The 15,098-nt window shown below is 38.5% G+C and overlaps 1 protein-coding gene across 3 annotated transcripts in view; it reads left to right on the top strand.

Moving 5' to 3' along the window:
* SMYD3 (SET and MYND domain containing 3) overlaps window positions 1-15,098 on the top strand; it is a 420,671-nt gene that overhangs the window by 342,245 nt on the left and 63,328 nt on the right. For all 3 annotated transcript variants that reach the window (XM_063331007.1, XM_063331010.1, XM_063331008.1), the window contains exon 8: window positions 3,251-3,361. In XM_063331007.1, coding sequence (XP_063187077.1) covers window positions 3,251-3,361 — 111 coding nt within the window. The remainder of the gene's footprint in view (window positions 1-3,250; window positions 3,362-15,098) is intronic.

Genomic DNA, 15,098 nt, shown 5'->3' on the forward strand with positions numbered 1-15,098 from the left:
AAGCACCATACCCATAGTTAAAGAATTTATGTGTCAGAGCGAGAAGCAGGGCTCAGACAGTGCTGCATTTTTAAGGAGAAAGTCTTGATAGTCAATAAGTCTCATGGCTGTTAAATAATTCCCTGCCTTCATAAATGTTATTTAATATATATTCTCCAGTTTGGGGGAAAAGATTTACTGCATTCTTTATAAGCGATGCAATAAAGAGACAAGCCTTGGTCAGCTGAAATAATGTTTTAATTAATACCATACATCCCACATGCAAATACCATTAAGACAACCATTGATAAATGGGCATATTTCCTAAATATGTACAAGTTAAATGAGCCTTGCATCTAATGAAAGGATCCAAAATTAAAACAAGTGTAGGAGAGAGACTTGAATACAGAATTTTTATGTTTAAACGATTAAATTATTAGTGTAGACTTAGTCACCGTTAGGTTGGTCGTATTTCTAAATATTCTAATTACATTTTCCCACTCAGTCTGCCAGCTACAAACATTTTTTCACTTATGGATTTCTGCGGGCAGGAGCGGGAATTTGGACTTGGACCTCTGACAGCAAGCAAAACCCTAAGTTGTTAAAACATTAAAAGGAGATATTAATGTGACAAAAACTCTTGTCCTCCTCCTTCTGCCCAGTCATATGCTCTAAAGCAGAGCACGTTATTACCTTACTGTTCATATCCACAAGTGTTTGGTAACCTCTGAAAAAGAAATTACTGGTTTCAAACTTGTTTCTACTTCCAAGGTTTCTGCAACATGAATGAAATTTCAAAAAGGCCAAAAATGATGAGAGAAAGGGATGAAGCCTGTAAGCTGAAGATAGATAAAGCACGTTTGATGTTGGCAATGGGTTTGTTTTACAGTCATATAACTGAACTCTGCCTAATGATGAGTTCAACAATAATCATAGGGGTTAAACCATTGTCTTAAGTATTTTGGCAAACAATAGAATAATCTCACATTAATGATTTTGTCCCAGAAGATTCCTACAGTCTTGCACTGTGCCTGAACTTGCTAAATCTCTTTTACTGATGGATGCCACCTGAACCTAAAGCCCAGTAGGACACGGTCAGAACCAGTGATGTTTATGCAGAGGATAAGAGACAGGGAACAAGCCAGTGTGTGGAATGGTTTTGACAGAAAACACTTGTGAGTTGGAAGGAGACAAGAGGCTTGAGATGGGAGAAGAAAATTGGGCTTGGAATGGCTGAAGGATGAGTTAGGACTACAGCTTGACTGGAAACTGATTTGTGGGAAGGAAGGGAGACAGGTCTTTCTTATCACACCAGGGAGGATGCTGAGTAGGACTAGCTGGGGAAAGAAATGAGGACAAAGTTGGTGGGGTCACTGAAGATGATTGAGAAACCACAGCAGGGCAACAAGGACTGTTAATTTGGGAGAGTAAGAGTGTTGGTGATCAACTATGGGGAAAAGGTGTAAGATGAGGCATGCAGGGGAGGCAGAAGGGCAGATCTGGGACTGGCAGGGTGAAGGAATTGGCCCATTGTACCAAGAATGGCTATGTAAGGAGCTAGAACTGAGGGCTGGAAACCAGGTTTAGATAACCAAGTGTGGAGAATGAGACTGGAAAATGATACTCATGTCCAGGGGCGGAGAAGAGAGAATGAGAAGAGGGACAGATTGGAGAGAATGGAGCAGAAGAGACCAAGCTTGGGAGAAAAGAGCAGAAAAGAAAAAGGCAAAACAATTTCCATCCATTCACTGCAGAAAGCTCAGATGGAAGGCTACAGCTCCTGTGTAAGTGTAGTACAGACTGTTCTTCTCCAAACCAACAGTGGTGAAACTAATCCCCTCTTGTCTCAGACACGCACAAGCTGGGACAGAACACCACTATATAGAATGCAAAACCTAACAAGGTTCTCACACTTTCTAAATTTTGATTATCTGTGGAACTTTAATTTGTCTCTTTTCATTAATTATACTATTAATCTTCAATTAGGAGACCATATTTATTTTTTCTGCAGGCTTTCGGCTTATGATCATTTTAAATGCTTGACTTTGCCATCTCAGTAATCTTTTTTTAATATAGTTCTCCTTCAATATGTAATCAAATTACACTGTAATAATAAATTGAAAAAAATGCAGGCATTGTTTTACTTCCTTGTTAATTGCTTGTTTAATTAGAATACTCCCTAATTTGCAAAATGCAGGTTCTGAAAATGGATTTCATAGTCATTACTACAAATTGGTCAGGTTTTCCTGTAATTTCTTTGAGTGGAGTCTCATGATTTAACTGAGAACCATGTGAAAATTCTCCCAATTAGTTGAAGTGTCTAGGCTCAGGATGAAATAATCTGACCTGATTTTTTTAGTTGTGGGCTCTCTGGAGTGTTTCAGAGTGTGTTGGCCGTATAGCGTAATCACTCAATAGCATGTATGGCTGAATGCTGGTCTGAGCTGGGCTGTTATTTTGTTGTATTATTTCCCGTATCATTAGTTTGTGCCTGTGCAATTTAAACATTTGAAGAACTCTACAAATGGTTAGCCCTGTAAAATTCCTTCTGGCAGGCGTCAAAGTGAACAAACTACAGACTTTGGAATTCACTCTGTACAGCATGAAGAGTTGAAAATGGCACAAATATAAGCATCTTCTTTTATCATTTTAATGGATTTTCTTGTCAATAGTTTCAACAACTTTGACTGCAATGCTTTTGTGCTTCCTTGGTCACAAAGAAAACACCACAGACATACTGGAGATAGGTGTGACATAAGAGGAGCTTTCCTCAGGCTCAAACATATATTTGCAAGAAAGTAGAGGCTTCCCTGAGACAAAATTTTTGGAGACAGTTGGATGTTGTATAACTCCAGAGCTAAATACACAGGCTTTGGAGCTAGACAGAAAATGAGATTTCATGCACGTGGAATTCAGATACTGAACTTCTTTCCCCCCTCTCTTTCTCCCTCTTTCTTCTCTCTTTTTTTCTTTTCTTCAGAATTAGGATGAAGAGTTGAAATAGTGATAATTTGAGGGGGAGGGGGCGATTAATAGTTTCAAACAATATTCAGCTGGCAATGTCAAAAAGTGTTCCTCTGGAAACTATTTTTGGCCTTTTTTCTTGCCCTTTGAAAAAGTTGACAATTTCTTCGAGGAAATAATTTGTTAAGATAAAATTTTATTTTATGCTGTAAAAATGTTGCATCCAGAAATGTTACCTTAACTATACATACACTGAATAAGGAGGTTTTTTTTATGCCAACTCTGGTTTTGTATGTGCTGCACACAGCTCACCGTCAGCTATATTGAATCACTGATGCCCACCAGCGAACGCCAAAAGCAACTGATGCGCCAGTATTGCTTTGAATGTGACTGTCTTCTGTGCCAGAATCAAGAAAAGGTAGGTTGAGTGAAGAAATTCCTTGCCAATGAAACAGAATTTTCCAAGGCCTGTCAGCAGCTTCCCTTCCTTTACGTAATACTTCTCTTTTTGCTACTAATTGAATGGCCAGAATAGAGAAGAAAATGACCTCTGCCCTCAGTGCTGTTTATGTTGCTATGAAAGACAACCGTGAAGGAAAGAAAAGCAGGAAATGTTGACAACATGATAAGAATAATTTCTTGCTAAAACATGCATTGTTCATAAAGCTAGGAACCACTTTCAGTTCCAAGATGTGGTTTAGATCATTTTGAGATTCAAGGACCTCTGAACATGAGAGTTAACGTGACTTTAAGCAGAAAGGAAAGGATTTTTTTTTCTATTTGAAAGAATTATCTTGGAACTTTAACTAAAGCTACTTGTCTGATGCCACAGGAAGGCTGTGGTTATCCCCATAATAATGTTAAATTAATTCCTACAAACACCTGCATCAATAATTTTCAAGAACTACCAGACATATTCATCAGCGGTTGTTAGAGTGGTGAACCTCCTTGGATGACTGTTTGTAGTAAAAACTACAGAGAACATAAAAACGTTCTCTTTCACAAGTTCTTGGAGTAGCAGGTCAGTAGTTGCAGTAGATAAAATTTTGTTCAGTGTAACCTTTTACTAGGCTTCAGCCTAGCCTGGTTTAATTTATATTCTGGGTTGCTTCATATTTATACTGCCTGGCCAGAATAATTTTGGCTCCAAGCCTGCTGAGAGATCAAAAGGAATATGCAAAACGAGGCTGGCTTCATAGCAGTTTACGCACTTTGTCTCTCTAGTTATATGTACACTTGTTCGTATTTTCACAAATGCCTGTTTTGGGTGAGTCACTTGCCATAGCTAAACATCTTCCCGGTATATTAGAAACGGTAGAAAGGTATGATGAAAATGTGATTCCAAGGAGCATGATACAATTCATGAAATAATTGCTGTACAGCAAAAAAATAAAAAAAACACACACCAAAGTTTAAACTCTGTGTTGAGTAGGACAGTTGTGTGTGTGTCATTTTGTTCAAGCCAAAGTACACCCATTGCATACAAAATGTATTCTTTGATTTGTCAGGAAGCAGTTCAAAAAAGGGAACACAGAAAAGTTTCAGGCTTATGACATAATGCTAAATTACTTCCTGTCCATGTGCAAAAGTTGTTGGCGTTCTGTGCCTGATAAAGATAGCTGCAATGCTACTGGGAGGCAGTGGAAGGACCTCTTTTTGTCTTGCTTTTAAAGATGCTAACTCAAGTGCCATGAAATCTTAGATTAGTTTTGGGGAATGGTATCGCCACAGATGCAGCGACAATTAAGAAAAATAAGCAAGCTAGAGAGTCTTTAAGGAGGGATTAACAGTTTTTGAAAGGGTAGACAAGTGGTGTAAAGACCATTCAGCATGTGGAATGTTTTAAGAAACAAGATCCACAGGCTGGAGTACACTTCACTGTAAGAGTCAACATACAACATCAAAAAACATTGCAGTGTAATTATACGTGCATATATTGATGAAAACAATAGTCTCATACATAGGTTAAAAATAATTAATGATTTTTTCTCTTTGGAATTTTTAATTGTGTTTTGAGTTCATCTTCTGTAGATCTTTTTTGCCCATTGTCAAAATTCCCTGTGGGGATGAGATTGCAAAATGTTTGGAAAGCTCTTTATGACTGCATTCTGAAATTCTGTAGTTTCTTCATTGTTACCATATAAAGAGGTCTGTGAAGGGGTAGGAACCTCGTGTCAACTTTGTCTGTTGATGTCTATGAAGAAGACATTTTTATCCTCAGCTTCAGTCTAGGATGATTAAATGTAATCTGCAGCAGTCCTCATAGTACTGTATTTCATTTCTCTGTGACAGAGATTTTATAAATACAACTGTTTACATGACTAACTTGGAAACATAGATTTAATTTTTTTCCATTGATCTCTGACACTGTCTGTAAGTTGAGAGGCAAGTAACACTGCAGCTACAATGGAGATAATATTTTTGGAAATTCTGGGGGTTTTAAATTACAGAATGGCTGGATTTAGATGCTTAAATGTCATCAGTTGGCAAAATTATTCAATAATATCGCTGCTGAAATACCCCTGATACTGAGACAAATTTCCAAGACATCTTGGGAAAGTTTTAAAAGGTGAAGTCTTTGTCAACAGTGTAGGCAACTGCTGCAACTTTGGGTCATCAAGGGTGGCAGATTCAACACTGTGATTCGACAAATATAGTTAGCTAACAGTAAATTCCCAGATTACAACATTGCTTTGTAAATACCATGCTTTAGTCAACAGCGATCCATCTCATAAATCTTTGTTATAGGTAAAATTGCAAATTCCAGTTTGGCTTTAGGCCTTCAAGTAAGTTCTTGGGTGTTGGGGTTTTTTTTTCAGTTGTAGTCATCTCATCAAAAAAGCTAGAATCCTTTTTCTAAGAAACTCTTATAGAGATTGTAGCTTCTTGTAATCCCCAAGTTCCAGTCTTGCTGAGTCTGCATGCTAGCTGCTGAGCACATACTAGGGACCTGGGAAAGCACAGGAATCACTCCTGAGATGCACGCAATTTACAGTAAAACTGTAAGTCAAGTCATTTCCATTGTAGCTTTTATTCTACACCTTTTGTAATGTTTCTAAAGCAATCCTGAGAATTCTGTGGGAAGTATACATTAACGTTTATAGGAAGGGCATATAAACCTCATGTGTATTAGTACTTAGTTACATGTATGCTAATTTATTCATATTTATAAAAATACTTTGCAAGTTTCTATCAATGAAATTAATGTCTCCTGCTGTATTTTCCAAAGGCTTGCTCATTTAGTCTTATGTGCTCAAGTAAAGACCAGTCTGTCTAAATTGGGGACCGTTTTTTGTGAGTTTTCTGTGAAGCTCTGTTTTGCTCATTTTCCCCAAATGCAGCATGAAGATGGCAATTCATACTTCTGCCGAGTATTCTGATGTCCAAAGGATAATAGAGGAAGATGCTGCATTTTCTAAAGTCTTTTAGCTTTGACTGATGGGTTTGTTTTAATGAGAATAATTGCTTGAAGTGGAATGGTTTGAGGTTCAGTTGAGGTTTAATTGTGTGCTTTATGAAGTTACCATTGCCATGTGGTATCCCAGTGCTGTAAAAAAAAAAAAAAAGGTCATATTTAACCTCAGAGACATCTACATGAGCAAATAACAGATTTAGTCTACAAAATGCTACTAATTTCTCCTAACTTTAGTTAGGTATCTAATCTAAGCCAGTTTTTAGCCTCCCTCTCTACCCAAACAAAAGACAAGAAGCTCATTCATACTGTCTTGTGGTAGAAATCTATGAAAACTGGAATGGATATAAAAGAGGTTAAAAGAATTCCTTCAAGTAAATACCCACACTGTAGACAGATAAAGTTGGGTGAGATAAATTATGCTGTTCCATGAAGTATATATAAACACAAAATCAAGAATCAGGTGACTATGTTTCTGTGTGAGATGACATGGATAGCAGATGCAGTTGCAACTATGTAGGTTTCAGCACAGTAACATCCAGATTGTCAGTAAAAGCTGTTTATGCAGATTACTTCAAGCATTTTTCTCTGGCTGCTGCTTTAGACAAGTATATCTTACAGCCCATGTCACTGCTTGTTCACTGTTATTTGTGCTAAAATTGATTAAACTCAGGTAGTGGTTACATCATACTACAATTACACAGTTTAGCTATGCATACAAACAAGAGTAATGTGTCAAAGTGCTCTTTTGCCATTCTAAGTTACATGATGCTGCGTGGACTTCTTCTAATATTTCAGTTCTCTGATGACCTACGATTTAAGAGGTAAGATGTCTATGAAGAAATATTCTTCATTTCTCATTTATTGTAATATTTCCTGTCACAGCTGTATAAAACAGCAAAATTCACTCCAACACCAGCAATGACTTTAAAATTCACGGTCACTTGGTCTTTTTAGCTAGATATAGCAACATCATACAGCACAGGAATCTTCCCTAACCACTGCATATACACAGTTTACTTGCACAATGGTCTATATCTGAGACTGTAATAAGGCAAAGTCTGGATTTTCAGGTATTCTTATGCTGCAGCCCAACCACAGGGACCCTGTTGAAGTTGAGCATCAACTTCAGCTGATGCACACTGCCACGCTTAGTGGGAGCAGACACAGCCCTAGACCAAATGGAGAGGTCTATGCCTGTGCAGTCACAATTGCATTGCATATCATGGGAGCAAATGTACCTCACTGGTTATTGCTGATGACAGGACTTCAAAGTGAATCTCTGCACAGCCGTGGAATAATCCAGGTGCATAGCTGTTATCAAGGGTGAGAAAATATGGAGGCAGACAGTGGCAAATAGCTGGACCTGTGGATCTCAAATCATTTTTAGTGCCTGGGCCTCATGTCAGCTGCATTTTGATTCTACGAGGTCATACCATAATGCTGGCCAGTCTCTTTTAGCAACTGGTCAAGCAGCTTGGATGCTGACTTGACAAGAGAAGAGTAGCAAGTGCTAACACATCAGTGTCAACTGTTTAAAATAAGATTAAAGTGCACCTTTTGGCAGTAAAGTTACTGCCAAATTAAATGGCAAATCTACAAATCTAACCTTTTAAATCTAAATTTTTAATGGATTTTGGCCCAAGTTGGGAAAAAAATCATTAAGAGGAAAAAAACTCATATCTTTCCAAAAGTCACTCATAGAATATTACCTGACCGTGAGTACTCCAAGTTATTGCTACTGTAATGTCTTCAGTTCATTGTATCTCTGACAGCTTTATACATAATTGTTTGCTCCATTTTAAGATCAATCTCCACTGTAGTTAGGAAATGTGTGCCTTCCTAAAAGCTGAACTCTTGGCAACGTGTTACCATTCCAGCACATAAAAGCCCCTTACATTAGTTATAATTAAAGATGGGATTACATTGATGACAAACATTTTAAATGCAGAATAGTTTTTTCTACAGTCATGAGCCAGGGTATTGTTCACATTCTACATTTTCAGCCAAGGATTTCAGGGAGATTTGTGCTTATAGAATCACTTTGTTATTAGTCGTCTTTCTCCTTTGGAGCCGGGATTTAATATTTTAGTCTAGCTTGGTTTTTGGAAGGCTTTTATTTATTACAAGGTCAAAAGCAATGGGTTTGAATCGGAATCATTTTTATATTCGGCCAGTATTTGACAGTTGCCAAAGCTAATAATAACATAATGCCAGTAAGTACGTTATTCCTTTAATCAGTTTATTGCTTTGCTTAGTACTTACTTATATTGCAACCTGAGTTTTGGTAGAGAACATCACAAGTCCAGTTTCCAACTCAAGGACTCTCAAAATTATGTCTCCTGAACAGCAGCCAAGCCATCTACATCTGCATAAAAATGTCACCTGTAATTCTTTAGCTGGTATTGCACTTCCATATAAGTGAATAAGCGAATAAGTTCCTGAACCCACTAGAAGTTTTGACATTCTATTTCTTATCCTAGGAAACAACACAGCTGTAGTTTAGGAATTCCGTCAAATGTAAATGGTCCTCTATGTAAATTAATCAAATTTGTTGCTAGAGCATGTGTCTGTGGTGGATTTGTCTCACAGAAGTTGAATCCCATTGAAGAACATGTGCTTAAATCATAGAGGCATTGTTACATGAAGATTATTATTATGAACTGTTGTTTTGAATTAGCATGTAAAGGCTTCATTTAAGATCACTGTACTGGTGTTAGTACAAAAATATCACCCCTCCCTCAGGGAGCATATATTTAGGACACAGGAAATACAAAATTATATGTTAAGAAGTGTCTTTTTAAATTGCTGAATTGTCAAGTTCCAGAAGTTTGCGTCCCAGTTTCCCCAATATTTATTTATTTTCAGGCATTTGCATTCTCACTAAGTTTTCCAAGTACAATATGAAAGATGAGATCTCCAAGTTAATTCAAACCATGAAGCCTGAGAAGCAAGGATTAAATATGATTATTGAAAACAAGTCTGTTCATACAGCTAACAACATAAAACTCTTGATCAAAGCAAAGAGTAAAGTAGGAGCATCTGTATCTCTAGTCGTGATACTAAGGGGGTGTTAAAAAAAAAAAAAGGATCAGGACTTTGTTTGAACAAAATGCTGGTTTATCCATTTCCTATAAAAAGATAGGGTTTGCAATAGATATTTTAGACATCATCGGTTCATTCCTCATCTTCTTTTTACTGTTTTGCCGCTAGAACTGCCTTTGAAGCAAACTACAGAAGGAAGTCAAGCCAGAGCTCAATCGTATTTCACCCACCTACCCTTTCAGCCCAACATTAGCATAACCAGTCCCTACAAAAGCCAGTGGCAGTAATTAGCAGCCCACTGGGACACAACGCTGATTCTTTCCATAGGTGGTTGGCTGATTAACAGCTCCGTCCTTCTGGCAAGACATTTGGTAGTGACATAAACCCTGGATCAGTTCCTGAAATCTGACAGTCAGTCTAACAGTGTTCTGTTCCCTTTCGGAGGATCTTGCCCTCTTGGGATGTATTTCCAAACAGCCAAGGACAGAGGGCTTTTTTTTTCTTTTTTTTTCTTTTTTTTTTTTCTAGTGCCAAAAATGACACTAAAAGCTAAGGCAACCACTTCTAATTTCTGGGCTCTGTTGTTCATTTAAAAAGGCATCATCTCTTCAGCTTCATAGCATTTCTTACATGACTTCTGAAGCTTCTTCCATCTTTCAGCATTGTAATATTTTTCCATCAAAGAGCAGTCCCACAGACAGTGTCAGACAGTGACAAATGGACTGTGATCATTTTTACATGACAACTTACCTCTCCCGGTTGCTTCAGGCCTGCTTCAGCGTGCTCTGGTCACGACTTGGCAGCGGTCAGCTGGAGCTCACTCGGGTTGTCAAAGGTCATGGAAAAGATACTGCTGTTCTTATAAACAGGCAGGAGTTCAGAACTGTATGCAGACTCCTTTCTTGTTCAGGGAATCCTTAATAGGGAAACCTGCATCAATTTGGTCCAACAATTTTGTATTTCGAGCTGACGTAGGAGTTGGAGTGTGGTACTCTCCCAGGAGTCCAGCTTTCTGCTCATCTGAGGGGAGCAGAATCTCATTCCTTTCAGACCCAGCCATCTAAGAGGAAATGTAAATCTTCTGGCAGATGTTTAAGCAGAAACACTTTTTTTGCCAAGGGAAGGGAATCTGCTCTCATCACTGCTTCAGGCTGTAGTGGATATATTTAAGTGCCCAGCTAGCAGTGTTCCCCCTTTCCAGACATCCAGCTTCCTTGGGACGGTCATTAGAGCTAGTTATTACTGTTACTGTACTTCATAAAACAAAAGATTAGCTTCATTGCTTTGTCTATTGTCCTACTTTTCTGATTATTCCAATGAAAGGAATAATGAGTGGTTTTGTAAAGCAGACTTGTGCACAGTGGGGCCTGAAGTAATATCATCGGTTTGCTTTATATGAGTCAAGAATGTGTTAAAAAAAGTTTGGAGAAAAACTGAATCTAGTAATCCAAATTTTAATCTGGTAATCTCTCCCATTGTTAAATCTATGACCTAAACAATCTCCTAAACCTGTCTACTTGCAGGTGTTTTCTGTTATCCATTTCACGGCAATTACTTTATGTGGTGGACGTGTATCACACTGGAAAAAAAGAGATCTTAAAGAGAAAAGCTATATTGTATGCATGTATGTATGTACATGGGTACATGTATGGAACATCAGGGACAATTTAAAAGATATTATACCTTTTTAGTGAGCAATATATTACACACAGTACATTTTAGTGGCTGGTGTCTTTTGCTGCTATTTGTTTTGTGATCTTTGATAAGTAATGTACAACCCTGGTTCATATTTCCCTCCATAAAATAGATATGTAATACCCATTATACAAGTAACATTAAAAAGACTAATTATTCTTCAGAATATGTCAGTATGAAACTTACTACAAGGCTCACATTGTTTTTATTTCCCATGCCACATTGTGGTAGTGCGTCTTTCACTCTACTCCTCTTATTTAAATGAAGAAAGATGGCTTTTCTGTCATCTGCCTCTAAACTTTTAGACACTCTTCACAAGCCAAATTTTATTTCTGATTTTATTTTTCAAAGATTGATTTATTGATTGATTTAGGATCCTTTGGCAAGGTCATCACGTATCATGACTTCATTCTAATTTCTTTTTGACAATGTAATTCTTCAAAGTTTGGGGCTTTGGGTGCATTCGTAGGAAGCGCCATAGCTTAAGAAAGACAAAATCGCGCTCTTCAGTGCCTAAATCAATTCCAGTCCTTAACTAATATCCTCCGAAGTCTATTAAAACAAGAATGAGCTCATCTGAATAGCAAGGAAGTTTATAACTTTTGAAACTAAAACTGCAGGCTGAGTGCTTTGGATTGAAAAATTGCTATGGTAAGTAATGTGCCAATAATTTAATTAATATCACAGCAATGCAGTAATTAAAGCTGTAGTTATAAATTTTGCGTTTTCTGAGCTTTATTTTTAGGCATTAGTAGGAACTTTCAATTGTGTAAAAGGCAGCAGGCTTGAAAAGGCTGAATTTACTGTAGCCATGTGAGTTACAGCAGAGGACTGTGTAATTTGTTGACCCATTGCAGGATGTCCTGTTACTTTCCACAAGATTGTCCAGTGAATTGTATGAAAGCCATTGATTACACTGTAAACAATGATTTGAAATGGGGAGCGTGGTAAAACAGGGTATCACAACTCTGCCCAAGATTTACCTGACCACAGTCATTAAGAAAAACACGTTGCTGCATCATATTGCTTTAGAAAAGATAAGGCATGAATCTTCGTTGTAGTGCTGACAAGTGCTGGATATAAATGAAAGTTTCTGCACTTCTTTGATAATATCTAGACAACTATATTTTACTCTCAAAATATTTATGGTGTACAACTTTACGTTAAGTTTGCATCATTCCCGTGCACAAAAATAGTGCTTCTGGGCTTTGAAAGCTTTTGGTATGATTACAGCTACTGTGTGGACGTTGTCTATCTGGACTTCGGTAAGGCCTTTGACACTGTCCCCCACCGCATTCTCCTGGAGAAGCTGGCAAATCATGGCATAGACAAGTGTACTCTTTACTGGGTAAAAAACTGTCTGGATGGCTGTGCCCAGAGAGTTGTGATTAATGGGTTGAAATTCTCTTGGCGGCCGGTTACCAGTGGTGTCCCTCAGGGCTCAGTTTCGGGGCCAGTTTTGTTTAATATCTTTATCAATGATCTGGGTAAGGGGATTGAGTGCACCCTCAGTAAGTTTGCAGCTGACACCAAACTAGGTGGGAGTGTTGATCTGCTTGAGGGTAGGAAGGCTCTACAGAGGGACCTGGACAGGCTGGATCGATGGGCCAAGGCCAACTGTATGAGGTTTAATAAGGCCAAGTGCCGGGTCCTGCATTTCGGTCACAACAACCCCAAGCAACGCCACAGGCTTGGGGAAGAGTGGCTGGAAAACTGCCTGGCAGAAAAGCACCTGGGGGTACTGGTGGACGGCCAGTTTAACATGAGCCAGCAGTGTGCCCAGGTGGCCAAGAAGGCCAACAACATTCTGGCTTGTATCAAGAACAGCATGGTCAGCAGGAGTAGGGAAGTGATGGTGCCTCTGTACTCGGCACTGGTGAGGCCTCACCTCAAGTACCGTGTTCAGTTCTGGGCCCCTCTGTACAAGAGGGACATTGAAGTGCTGGAGCGTGTCCAGAGGAGAGCTACCAGGCTGGTGAGGGGTCTGGAGACCAGGTCATATGAGGAGAGGCTGAGGGAGCTGGGCATGTTTAGCTTGCAGAAGAGGAAGCTGAGGGGAGACCTCATTGCCCTCTACAGCTACCTGAAAGGAGGTTGTAGAGCGGTGGGTGTTGGCCTCTTCTCCCAGGTGAATAATGACAGGACCAGAGGAAATGGTCTAAAGTTGCTGCAGGGGAGATTTAGATTAGATGTTAGGAAGAATTACTTTACTGATGGAGTGGTCAGGCACTGGAACAGCCTGCCCAGGGAGGTGGTTGAGTCACCGTCCCTAGAAGTATTTAAGAAATGTGTAGATGTGGCACTTCAGGGCATGCTGTAGTGGCAGAGATTGTAGAGGATTTTTTGTGTGTGTATGGTTGGACTCGATGATCTCAAAGGTCCTTTCCAGCCATGAAGATTCTATGATTCTAATGATACAGTAGTTTGAATCTATAGACATTTGGTATAGAGGAGAAAGATGCTGTGAAGTTTTTACTAGTACATCGTATATGGTTAATGAAGGTGGGGATCCATGCAAAGTGAGCTGCTTCTCCCCTACCCCAAGCCCTCACCTGCAAAAGAAATTTTAAGGAGGGGTTGAGATAGATGAGTGTCACCCCTCTAAAAGGCATGCTATCTGATTGGGAAAACTATTTTAGGAGAACAGTGTTTTTTAAGTGGTGAACGAAGTACTTAGTGGTCAGTACTTATCAGGAGACAGAGATATTAATTACTAGTACCATGAACATTTTTGGAAAATTGGAAATCCAATAAAGATTATGTATGACCAAATTATGTTGTTCCAGCAGGTCCCATAAACAGTTGCTTACATGTGAGTCAGGAAGTCTGATTTCAGTACGTGTTTTGTGATCTAGGCTACCTCTCCTTGCTTTGCGTCACATTGGCCGATCACCATTGATTGCTGAGTCACATAGAAACTTGTAACAATGACAGTCAACAGGAACCAGCTGCATGATAGCTATTGAAACAGTAGATGAAGGCCCTGAGAAACATTCAAAGGCCTTATAATAGTTTCCATGACATTGTGGCATTTTACAGAATGTCCTTTTCTCTCTCTGGGTTGTGGCCATTTTCCTATTTTTTGTGACAATGACTAAAATGGTCGTATTATTGAATCAGAAAAATCGAGCACTAGAAAGGTACTGCAAACAGTTTGTTTCAAGCACTCATTTGCCTTATGGAGTGTTGCTAGCTGCTTCCCTTAAAGACTGGAAGAAGCTCTACTGGTTTAAATTGGTGTTAGTTAGAGGATAGTCAATAATAATTCTCCAAAGCAGAAGTTCTTCAAATGACTAAAACACTGTACAAAATCGTTTAAAGGTATTTACATACTTCTCCTTTGATTATATGAAACTAATACTCAGCTAGGGGATGATCAAATTTGTTGGCAAAATTCTAGATGAGGAAATTCCACATGCTGTGCTCTCTTAAGAGCTGCAGTTGTACAAAATAAATTCAACTGGGCTTTTTATTCATGACTTTAAAAAACTTTGAGACTGGTCAGTGTGGATTTGAGCATTGACACTGAATATTCAAGCAACGTGGTAGTGAGTTAGGCAGTCAATTTTTCAGCGCTCTAGGAATTGCTAATTTCTCTTTTGATACCTGTCAAGTATTTTAAGGTATAGAGTAGATTGATCAACTGTGTATGATCTTAACCATGTTTCATGTGCTTTTCCAAACCCTAAACTCCCTGTATTTCATACCCATTCATTCAGAAAACATATGCTGCAGTAAATATTGTTATTTTACATTGCAGTATACATTAAAATACATAATTACAATAGATACCATTTTATCATGTGATATGTCATGCATTTAGATATGAAATAGTTTTGATATTAGTGTTCAAAATAAATATCTAACTTCATGTCAGTATATCTTCAGTTAGATCCAATAATTCAATGGGCACAAATTCTTCAAATCACTGAGGCATAAATTGAACTTTGATACACAAATAGCTACACCTCTACTTAGTGAAGTGTTTAGTCATTCGCATAAA

The sequence above is a fragment of the Chroicocephalus ridibundus genome, chromosome 3 (genome assembly GCF_963924245.1).
Source record: "Chroicocephalus ridibundus chromosome 3, bChrRid1.1, whole genome shotgun sequence".
Classification (NCBI taxonomy): Eukaryota; Metazoa; Chordata; class Aves; order Charadriiformes; family Laridae; genus Chroicocephalus; species Chroicocephalus ridibundus.